This window comes from Cydia pomonella, chromosome 11 (assembly GCF_033807575.1).
Source record: "Cydia pomonella isolate Wapato2018A chromosome 11, ilCydPomo1, whole genome shotgun sequence".
NCBI lineage: Eukaryota > Metazoa > Arthropoda > Insecta > Lepidoptera > Tortricidae > Cydia > Cydia pomonella.
Genome location: NC_084713.1, coordinates 1,510,267 through 1,522,351, shown reverse-complemented (window position 1 = coordinate 1,522,351; position 12,085 = coordinate 1,510,267). Strand labels below are relative to the sequence as shown.

General features: G+C 39.8%; 2 protein-coding genes across 3 annotated transcripts; both read left to right on the top strand.

Moving 5' to 3' along the window:
* The first annotated feature begins 162 nt into the window (after positions 1 to 162).
* On the top strand, positions 163 to 1,502 carry LOC133522598 (ribosome biogenesis protein NSA2 homolog). 2 transcript variants are annotated; one of them, XM_061857956.1, is made up of 2 exons: positions 163 to 273; positions 657 to 1,502. In XM_061857956.1, exon 2 carries the CDS (start codon positions 677 to 679, stop codon positions 1,454 to 1,456), a length of 780 nt encoding a protein of 259 aa, XP_061713940.1. In that variant the 5' UTR covers positions 163 to 273; positions 657 to 676; the 3' UTR covers positions 1,457 to 1,502. The 2 variants fall into 2 exon arrangements, with proteins under 2 accessions (XP_061713940.1, XP_061713941.1); XM_061857957.1 differs by lacking the exon at positions 163 to 273 and adding an exon at positions 452 to 472.
* Positions 196 to 7,293, top strand: LOC133522599 (ubiquitin-ribosomal protein eS31 fusion protein). Its single transcript, XM_061857958.1, has 4 exons — positions 196 to 273; positions 3,660 to 3,794; positions 4,404 to 4,599; positions 7,085 to 7,293. Exons 2-4 carry the CDS (start codon positions 3,670 to 3,672, stop codon positions 7,229 to 7,231), a joined length of 468 nt encoding a protein of 155 aa, XP_061713942.1. The 5' UTR covers positions 196 to 273; positions 3,660 to 3,669; the 3' UTR covers positions 7,232 to 7,293.
* The last annotated feature ends 4,792 nt before the right edge of the window (positions 7,294 to 12,085 follow it).

Sequence of the window (12,085 nt, the reverse complement as noted above, 5' to 3'; positions counted from 1 at the left end):
TTCTAGTTCGTACACAGATGGCAGCACTGTACTGTAGATTTACCGTACTTTCCCCAGCAAATGGAATTTAATCATTTATAATAATTATTACAAAATATTGTAGGTGATTAACAAAAAGATAATAAATTGTACTTTGTGAGATTAACTAAGCTTTCTCCTTATTTTGAAAACCGGTAAAACACAATCTACAAACGGCAACACAGAACTGGCAACACCGATTGACAGTTTCCGGTTGCCATAAGTTCTTTCTTTGTGGCATGGTGTCGGCATAAGGTGAGTTCATAAATTATGTGCAATTTATTATTTTTAATCATTGTTAGCTTAAGTATTTTATTATATAACTAAACGCGTAAATCGTTTGGGTCGGTATAAATGGTATAATTGTTGTCTAGTGTATAATTTACCCGTGGAAGAAGTGGGAAACGTATTTTGAACATAAGACACGTGGATACAAGAAATTTTAGCATTTCAGGTTACTATTCGGTTTTTTATTAGTGATTCTTTTATGAAAATATCGTTTAAGTTTATTGTTTTCACCAGAAACTGGTAAAAACGTTAAATTGTGCAACACTGCACCGAAGAGGTTATGTCGCGTCGTGTTGAAGTATTGAAGTACGTCCATCTAATCCATTGACAAGACTATACTTTTGTTGTAGTTGCCGAATAAGCAACCACAATGCCGCAGAACGAATACATAGAGCGCCACCAAAAGCTTTACGGTAGAAGACTCGATTATGAGGAGAGGAAACGCAAACGCGAGGCTCGCGAGCCACACAAGCGGGCCGAGAAGGCGCGCAAGCTGCGCGGCATCAAGGCCAAAATCTACAACAAGGAGCGGCGCAATGAGAAGATCCAGATGAAGAAGAAAATCAAGGCTCATGAAGAGAAAAATGTCAAACAGAACACTGAAAAGGTTGCCGAGGGAGCACTCCCTGTATACCTCCTCGACAGAGATGTACAGTCCCGCGCTAAAGTACTCTCTAACATGATCAAACAGAAACGCAAAGAAAAAGCTGGGAAATGGGATGTCCCAATACCCAAAGTTAGAGCACAAGCTGATGCTGAAGTATTCAAAGTACTAAAGTCTGGTAAAACTAAGAGAAAAGCGTGGAAACGCATGGTTACAAAAGTCACATTTGTTGGAGAGAACTTCACGAGAAAGCCTCCGAAGTTTGAAAGATTTATCCGTCCTATGGCTCTACGTTTCAAGAAGGCACATGTTACACATCCCGAGTTAAAAGCTACCTTCTGCTTGCCTATCATTGGGGTTAAAAAGAACCCGAGTTCACAAATGTACACTAGTCTTGGTGTGATAACGAAGGGTACAGTTTTGGAAGTGAACATTTCCGAGCTGGGACTTGTGACGCAGGCCGGTAAAGTGGTATGGGGTAAATATGCCCAAGTAACAAACAATCCTGAGAATGATGGTTGTATTAATGCTGTACTTTTGGTCTGATTTTGTATTTATTATCTTATTCCAATAAATCTACTGTGAAGCTTTATTTTTTTTTTATTGACTCACCCATTGTATCCCACATGACTTGTGCACTGAACTACAAACAGAATGGAACTGTTCCACTCTAGTGCATGCAAGGGTTTTGTTTGATCTGTTTTTACATGTCATTATGAAATGAACAGTCATTATGTGAATCATTTTCAAATAATATTTTAACGTGTCTGATCTTGTTCTGGCAGTCAAATTGGAGCCCTTATTCTAGTCGTTTATTAGTAATTATTACATTAGGAGACTTCTTTTAACATTTTAAGAAAAATTAAGAGATTGCTTTCTTTTAGTTATTAAAAAACTTGTTTACAAAGTTACTCAATTTACTTGCATTTCCAGTTTATAGTTCGTTTTTATTAACATTAGAATTAAGATAAACAATCTTGACATGTCTTCTTATTAAAAAACGCTTTTTAAAAATCAGTAACTTCATTCATAAGTTAGTCAAAGTAATGTATATGATTTATAATTGTGACATATTTACAGTGACTTATTTTTCAAAAGTGTTTTTGTTCTTTCTAATGCTAAAAAAACGTAACTATATTGATCATCATAAAGTTAACTAAAATGTAATGTAATGTGTGTTTGATGACAAAAATCAAAATGTATCACATAATACTGATTAATTATAAATAAATAAATCTAATTCTGGAATGGTACCAGGGATACTATGTTAACCCATTCATTGCCGAAGACGCGAATTCGCGTCCTATGTATGTGTAATCGTAATGCCGAGGACGCGATTTCGCGTCCTCGAGTTATTTGTTTTTTTTTGCTAGAAAACAACTGTACTTAAATGCTGATACCAAAATGTTACTTTATTTATGAAGGATAATATTATACTGTTGCTGGTTTTTGGATTCAGTGCATCTGTAATTTTCATAATTCTTATCTCGGATGCCGAAGACGCGAATTCGCGTCCCATGATATGTGTAATCGTAATGCCGAGGACGCGATTTCGCGTCCTCGAGTTATTTGTTTTTTTTGCTAGAAAACAACTGTACTTAAATGCTGATACCAAAATGTTACTTTATTTATGAAGGATAATATACTGTTGCTGGTTTTTGGATTCAGTGCATCTGTAATTTTCATAATTCTTATCTCGGATGCCGAAGACGCGAATTCGCGTCCCATGTTATGTGTAATCGTTATGCCGAGGACGCGATTTCGCGTCCTCGAGTTGTGTTTTTTTTTTTGCTAGAAAACAACTGAACTTAAATGCTGATACCAAAATGTTACTTTATTTATGAAGGATAATATTATACTGTTGCTGGTTTTTAGATTCAGTGCATTTGTAATTTTCATAATTCTTATCTCGGATGCCGAAGACGCGAATTCACGTCCGATCGTACCAACCAGTGATGTTTTTAAATATTGATACTAATTTGCAAAAACATGATATTAGTCTAATTACTAATAATATATACCTATATCTATCTATTATCAATAACTGAACTGCTAAATATTTCATAAAACAATATCAAAATACTTACCATTTTTGTCCATTATCTAAACACTTGCTTTAAACACTTTCTTTAACTTTTATAATCTTACTAAAAACCATTAAAAACTCATATACGTCTGAAGTATACGGCCGTCACGTCTATACTGAATACGTTTTCGACAAAAACTGTTTTTAGGCGCAAAAATTTCAATTACGATGCCGAAAACGCGAAATTGCGTCCTTGACAACGTAATGCCGCGGACGCGAATTCGCGCCCTTGAAATAGGTTAACCTAATGCCGCGGACGCGAACTCGCGTCCATGAAATGTTAACGTAATGCCGCGGACGCGAATTCGCGTCGTCCGGAAGGCGGCGGCACTGCGTGATGAGTAAAAATATGAGGCGTCGGCAATGAATGGGTTAACAGTTAGTTCTATCTGTCTATTAAGCCCTTTTATTCTGAGTTAGAGTATGTCTCTTAACTCAGTGTGCCGCTTGGCAAAGGCCTCCTCCAGCTCTTTCCATTGGGGTCTATTGTGGGCCACTCTTCTGCAGTTTGGGCCCGCTGTGAGTTTGAGTTCATCCTCCCATCTTGCTCGAGGTCTCCTCTGGCTCCGTGTGCAACCTCTTTGATTCCAAGAGGTTGCAACAGTTAGTTACAACATTTAAATATAAATAGCTAAGTAAATGTAAATTACATATTTACCCCAGGCACACCAAGATGCAGATCTTCGTGAAAACCCTCACGGGTAAGACCATCACCCTTGAGGTCGAGCCCTCGGACACTATCGAGAATGTCAAGGCCAAGATCCAGGACAAGGAAGGAATCCCTCCGGATCAGCAGAGGTAAGCCACTACTAAGTTTACTAACTCCTTGAAACAAAATTAAACTTCTAAAGCTTTTGACCGACCAAGTGCGATTCGGACTTGCGACATAAGGGTTCCGTACCATTACGCAAAAAACGGCAAAAGAATCAAGTTTGTTGTGTGAGAGCCCCACTTAAATTTTATTTATTCTGTTTTTAGTATAATTTGTTGTTATAGCGGCAACAGAAATACATCTAAGAAAATTCATATATCATGGTATATATAGACGGACAGCATTGTAATAGGGCCCCGTTTTTATCCTTTGGGGTTCGGAACCCTAAAAATTGATTGTCAGTTTTAAGCTGCGTTTCCACTATCGCATATGCAAGGATGCGTAGCGCGAGATGTGTTTGTAAAGAACTAAAAGAATCACTAGTTGTCGTACCTCGCTCAGTGCAGCTCTAGTGGACAATATTGATTTTTTACACATACATTCCTCCCTACGCATCCTCGCACAGCTCTGGTGGAAACGCAGCCTTACCATTACTAAAGGGTTCTTTGAAAGGGTCATTAATTGTGGAAGCAGAAAGATTTTTGTCATTGCAAAGCGCGTCTGAAAGCCTGACTAAATATAATGTTTCCTCTCAGGTTGATCTTCGCCGGCAAGCAGCTTGAAGACGGCCGCACCCTCTCAGACTACAACATCCAGAAGGAGTCCACCCTCCACCTGGTGCTCCGCCTCCGTGGTGGCGCCAAGAAACGCAAGAAGAAGAATTACTCCACCCCCAAGAAGATCAAACACAAGAAGAAGAAGGTCAAGCTCGCTGTGCTCCGGTACTACAAGGTTAGTGTTGACTGTTGTTGTTGATTAAGATAAAGATAAGATAAAAATATGTTTATTGCACAAAAAAGGACACAGAAAAAGTAAACAGCAGTTGTTTTTAGGAGTTGGTGCATAACTAGATTGACAACAGTTTCCAGGAGTCCCTGTACTAGGCTGGGCCTGTATCGCGGGAGATATATTTTTTATATAATGAGATTCAGGTTTATACCTATGTTAATACTGGCTATACACACTAGCAGGGTATGCCTGCGCAGTTTTATCAACTGCACAGGTAAAACGGAGCGTGTGTGGCATTCGACTGTACCGTTTCCTATACAGCTTTACCTGTGTAGTTGAACTGTACAGGCAAAACTGCACAGGCATGCCCTAGGGTATATGGCCAGCTTTAGGGACAGCAATGCGCCTGTTATATTATACCTCTGGAGCTTCGAGTGTCCATAGGTTATGGTGACCGCTTAGGTACAACCAGTGCAGCGCCCTCAGTAGGTACTCCACTACCGTACCTACTTTTGTAAAATACTTTCCGGGCTGCCAAACAGGTTCGAAAACCTAAACCTGACTCAGGTATTCAATGTGAATGGACTGAATGGTCCCAAGAATTTACAAACCCACGATTAAACGTACACGGGGCCTTGACCGCCACGTCACCAAAGTTCCGTGACTCAACTGACGAGTTGCGACTGGTTTTGATGCGTCTGACGTCATTCACACGTGCTAATTACTCCTATTCATTCTAAAAATAGAGTAGGGTACTTTAATTATAGTGGAAACTATCCTCTGACATGCTGACATAAAATAAAAATAAGACTAGTGTTTCTGCATTTCTGGTAACGTAATTGATAGTCAGACCAAGATAAGTTGGCAGCGGTTTTGACAGCTCAGAGTGTATTATTTTAAAGTCACACTCTCAAACTTCTATGACACTATGACGTTTACTTGAGACTTGCACACAGGGATCGGAAACCGGTATTTTTTGTATGGGAACGAAAACGGTATTTTTTCGTTCTTTGTTAATTATTTCATTCCTAATCGGGCAATCTAATTATACGAAATCGTTATCTAAAAACACAACTGAGTCCTACATTTTGAGTATAAAATAAACCGAAATATATGGTTATTTCGATGTTTTTCCAAAAAAAACCGGTTCCGATCCCTGCTTGCACAGGCTGCCCAGGCTGGGCTATCAAAATCGTTGCCAACTTAGCTTGGTCTGATCAAAGAGAATTTGAAATAGAGGTGTATTGTCAAAGAAAACTTTGTAGCGACGTACATTTACTGCCATCTATCGACACATAATTAAAACTTTTAGAACGTCATTTGAATATGTGTTCAATTGTCATGCAGGGCAAAAACGGAATAGTCCTTCAGATGGCAAGCATAAACAATCTCTTTTTATTTATGAAATTTATATAAATCATAATAGATTTATATAAGGAAAATCAGCTCGAGAGTTTTTCTAGATATTTACTGCATAGTTTTTGTTTTGAAAGTGCTCAAACATCTCACAAAATATGCAAATATATTATTATTTGCTTTACACCTCGACACATGCTCCTGCCCCTCACTTAAAATATAAAAGGAAATTCCGACGAGCAAAACAACTATACTGCTTAGTAAGCGTTCAAGTCGCGACTCGAGTCCCATCCCATTTAAAACGCGTATTCACGTTATCCTGAGTCAACGGACGAACAAGTCTGTACAGGAGTCCCATTCATGCGTTGCTAGAAATAGAAAGGAGGAAAAAGGATTATTTGAAGTTTTGTGTAACAGTTACTAATAGACGAAGGGTCGTAACGGTTGAAGCCAAATGTTGAATGGGTTTTGATTTGTTGAATTTAACTGTACCGTTTTTTTTTTGGAATATTATATACTTAACTCAAGTATTTTTTATACATTTTTTTTTGTATGACTATATTTTGTGTAAGTTTTAGTATTAAATTTGATCTATGAATTATATTCATTAGTATTATATATGGAATAATATTTACAACATCATTAAATTGCTCTGATAATTAGATTAAGATAATTATATGTAATACTGTCTTACTATTCATAAGTGCTTGTTGCTAGCCTACATGAATAAAGTATATTTGAATTTGAATTGAAATTTGAATTTAAAATTTACTTTTTTTTATACTACGTTGGTGGCAAACAAGCATACTGCCCGCCTGATGGTAGGCAGTATCCGTAGCCTACGTACGCCTGCAACTCCAGAGGAGTTACATGCGCGTTGCCGACCCGTTGTAAGAACATACAAAGTTTGTATATCAGTTGGTTGACAATCCAATATTATCGAGCTGATCTGATGATAGACAGGTGGCCATAGGAACTGTAATAAAACAAAGCAACGCAATTGTGTTTGCGTTTGTTAGAATTGTCTCGATTAGTATGACAAAAGATTGTATCATAAATTAAAGTTTCGACGAAAAACTTATTGCTTAGAGTGCAGCTATAATTTTTAACGATTGACCATGATTGTTTTCAGGTGGACGAGAACGGCAAGATCCACCGCCTGCGCCGCGAGTGCACGGGCGAGCAGTGCGGCGCCGGCGTGTTCATGGCCGTCATGGACGACCGCCACTACTGCGGCAAGTGCCACAGCACCATGGTCTTCAAGGACGACGACAAATAGGCTAAGTGTTAAGGGTACTTTAGTGTACGACTGTGGATGACGGATTAAATTCTTGACACAGTTACGATTCTTTTTATTTTATTCCTAGGCCTAAGGTCTTCACACACACACACATACACACAATAATATGGTAAGTTTCTGATAAACGGCACTGAGCTAGAGCAACTATCGACAAAACCGTCACGCTAACAATTGACGAAATGCAAAGAAAATTTTGTAGCCACAGTAAATTTACTGCCATATTACATGATTCAAATTTTTAGAAGGTCATATGACTGATCCTTATTATTTCATTGATGTGTTAAATTTGTTAAATATCAAAAAGTGGCGCCGTCTAATAGAGCATAGGCCAAAGGTATGGCGGCATCCTTTCGAGCGATGGCGCCACAACCTTTGGGTAGTGCCCGGTAAGATGGCGCCACTTTTTGGTATTTAACAAATTTAGCACATATCGGTGAAATAATGAGGATCAAAGTCAAATGGCGTTCTAAAAGTTTTAAGCATGTGTCTAAAGATGGCAGTTAATTTTCTTTGACAATCCACCTCTATTTCAAATTCTATTTGGTTAAGATTGTACTGCTATATGCTATTGATGCTTAAAATAATGCAGTAAAGCCCTTACCGAACTTTTTGGTTGTAAACTGCACAATAAGTGACTTATGGCTTGGAAACTACCAATAAAGCTGGATTTTTTAGCTCTTCAGAGATTATTAGCGGGTCGTCGCACGGACTTTAACATTTTTGGGGTGCTATCTTTGTTAGTTGTTCATGAGTCTTCTGTCACTCCAAATAATTACAGCAAAAGCGTTTTGTGTAGCTTTTCTGAAAATATTGGAGACAACTGCATAGAAGGCTTCTGCAGCCTTTAAAATTCAACAGATTCGTCACTAATAAAATACCAAAAGGGTCGGCATCGCGTATGTAACACCTCTGGAGTTGCAAGCGTCCATAGGCTGCGGTGACTGCTTACCATCAGGCGGGCCGTATGCTTGTTTGCCACCGTCGTGGTATTTAAAAAAAAAAAAACAAAAACCTGTTTTATGAACATAATGTCTCAAAATCGAAGATATTATTATTATACTATTCAATGGAAATAGTTGTGTCCATGCCACGACATGCTAATAGGGAATATTACGCGAAACTCTGCGTAGGGGGCGCCACTACCACACTCCACCACAATCTGAGAGTCTACCGCGAAACAAGAAAATCGAATTTTCCTTATCTAACCTCTATCACTCTTACATATTCGAGTGATAAAGAGGCAGAAAACTAAATTTCGATTTTCGCGTGTCCCGGTAGGCCCTTTTTAAACAAACCGCCTTGATGCATCAATGCTATATTTTATTGTCTGTATAAACTTGTCAAAACACAGTTAAGGCACAGTATGTATAAGTTAGTCTATGGTTACCATAGGTGCTAGTACTGCACTCTGGCGACAGAACTTTGCAGTAATACTCCCTATAATACCCATAACTTGACACAAACGAAAAATATCACTGGCAATGATAACTTACACCTGAGCCTAAAATTGCCAATATGTAGACACTGAAACAGTCCAAACATTTCCTTCCCTATATTCCTTGACCTACCTATACAATTTAAATAGCTAGCAGGACGGAGCGACCATAGCAGCAGAATTCTCAATATAATCGAACAATTTGATATAAAATAAATAAAATGATTATTAATTACCGCAGTGTTTCATTTTCCTTAATCGACAGTATTTTATTCCCTAGAATGGAGTTCAATATACATTGAAAAACATGTAACGTATAGCAAAGTTAACTTTTGAACGCTTTGTCGTAAACAAACATGACTCACCATTTGAGTCAGCAACATGCAGCAAAAATGTCCAAACCCTGCATCTGTACTGATAAATACAACACGAAACCTAATACCGCATTAAGAGCCCTTATTCCTTGGAGCGTTCTCCGATTTCACGAAATAACGCTCGATAGATGGCGTTGGCGCTCGGTACGCGAGCGCCGGCAACGCGACGCGCGTTTCAATGCAGACTAGAATAATCTTGATAGTTTTCAATATAATGTCAAGCAACATTAATTTTAGTGTTATATGATATCATATGGGCACACTTTATTTTATTTTATATGCACAGTAGTTTTTTTTATGTACACTACTACTAAGTGTACAGACTACAGAGTGTACTATAACCCTTGCTCTTTATTCTGTCTCTTTCACACCAATGGAAAATGAAAAAGTTAGTAAATGACTGCAGGTATAAATAAAGTATATTAGTGCGATAGAGAGACAGATAGTGTTTCGTTGTCGTGACGTAAAAGATTGTCATGTTGGCTATGCACCCATGGCGCCTAGCCAACATGACAATCGTTTGCGCATGTTAGTGCTATAGAGAGACAGTAGTGTTTCGTTGTCGTATCATAAACGATTGCCATGTTGGCTACGCATCCATGATACCTAGCCAAGAAGCCAATCGATTGCACATATTAGTGCGATAGAGAGACAGATAGTGTTTCCTTGTCGTATCGTAAACGTTTGGCATGGTGGCTACGCACCCATGCTGCCTAGTCAAGATGCCAATCGTTTGCGCACATTAGTGCTATAGAGTTTCAGTTTTATTTGAAATCACGTTAGGGTTTGTATTATTATTTTTGACCCGAATGAAGTCCATCCAGGTTCTCATGATGGAGTCAGGAGTTGGTCACCAGGAGGCCTACCGCGAACCACGTTCGACGTGTTGCCTCTCTGTCGCACTTGTAAATCCGTACGTAAGTGTGATAGGGAGGTAACTTGTCGAACGTGGTTCGCGGTAGGCCCTCTGAACTCCTAATCTATTCATTATAATTCCATCGTGTTTGGGCTCAAAAGATTTGCCCTGACGAACACCATCGATCTAGATGAGGTCCAGGGTCTCATAACGGAGTCAGGAGTTGGTCACCAGAACTCCCCAGAACTCCTAATCTACTCATCATAACTCCATCGTGTTTGGGCTCAATAGATTTGCCCTGATGAGCACCATCAATCTAGATGAAGTTCAGGGTCTCATGATGGAGTCAGGAGTTGATCACTAGAACTCCTAATCTACTAATTATAATTCCATCGTGTTTGGGCTCAATAGATTTACCCTGACGAGTACCATCGATCTAAATGAAGTCCAGGGTCTCATGATGGAGTCAGGAGTTGGTCACCAGAACTCCTAATCTACTCATTATAATTCCATCGTGTTGGGGCTCAAAAGATTTACCCTGACGAACACCATCGATCTAGATGAGGTCCAGGGTCTCATGACGGAGTCAGGAGTTGGTCACCAGAACTCCCCAGAACTCCTAATGTACTCATAATAATTCCATCGTGTTTGGGCTCAATAGATTTGCCCTGACGAGTACCATCGATCTAAATGAGGTTCAGGGTCTTATGATGGAGTCAGGAGTTGGTCACCATAATTACTAATCTACTCATCATAACTCCATCGTGTTTGGGCTCAATAGAGTTGCCCTGACGAGCACCATCAATCTAGATGAGGTCCAGGGTCTCATGATGGAGTCAGGAGTTGGTGCTAGAACTCCTAATCTACTCATTACAGATCCATCGTGTTTGGGCTCAATAGATTTACCCCGACAAGCACCATCAATCTAGTTGAAGTCCGCGGTCTCATGATGGAGTCAGGAGTCGGTCACTAGAACTCCTAATCTACTCATTATAATTCCATCGTGTTTGGGCTCCATAAATTTGCCCTGACGAGCACCATCGACTTATCTTCGATCTATCGAAATCTTTTGAGCCCAAACACGATGTAATTATAATGAGTAGATTAGGAGTTCTGGTGACCAACTCCTGACTCCATCATGAGACCCTGGACCTCATCTAGGTCGATGGTGTTCGTCAGGGCAAATCTTTTGAGCCCAAACACGATGGAGTTATGATGAGTAGATTAGGAGTTCTGGTGACCAACTCCTGACTCCAGCATGAGACCCCGGACCTCATCTAGATCGATGGTGCTCGTCAGGGCAAATCTTTTGAGCCCAAACACGATGGAATTATAATGAGTAGATTAGGAGTTCTAGTGACCAACTCCTGACTCCATCATGAGACCCTGGACTTTATCTAGATTGATGGTGCTCGTCAGGGCAAATCTATTGAGCCCAAACACGATGAGGTTATAATGAGTAGTTTAGGAGTTCTGATGACCAACTCCTGACTCCATCATGAGACCCTGGACCTCATCTAGATCTATGGTGCTCGTCAGGGCAAATCTTTTGAGCCCAAACACGATGGAATTATGATGAGTAGATTAGGAGTTCTGGTGACCAACTCCTGACTCCAGCATGAGACCCCGGACCTCATCTAGATCGATGGTGTTCGTCAGGGCAAATCTTTTGAGCCCAAACACGATGGAATTATAATGAGTAGATTAGGAGTTCTAGTGACCAACTCCTGACTCCATCATGAGACCCTGGACTTTATCTAGATTGATGGTGCTCGTCAGGGCAAATCTATTGAGCCCAAACACGATGAGGTTATGATGAGTAGTTTAGGAGTTCTGATGACCAACTCCTGACTCCATCATGAGACCCTGGACCTCATCTAGATCTATGGTGCTCGTCAGGGCAAATCTTTTGAGCCCAAACACGATGGAATTATGATGAGTAGATTAGGAGTTCTGGTGACCAACTCCTGACTCCAGCATGAGACCCCGGACCTCATCTAGATCGATGGTGTTCGTCAGGGCAAATCTTTTGAGCCCAAACACGATGGAATTATAATGAGTAGATTAGGAGTTCTAGTGACCAACTCCCGACTCCATCATGAGACCCTGGACTTTATCTAGATTGATGGTGCTCGTCAGGGCAAATCTATTGAGCCCAAACACGATGA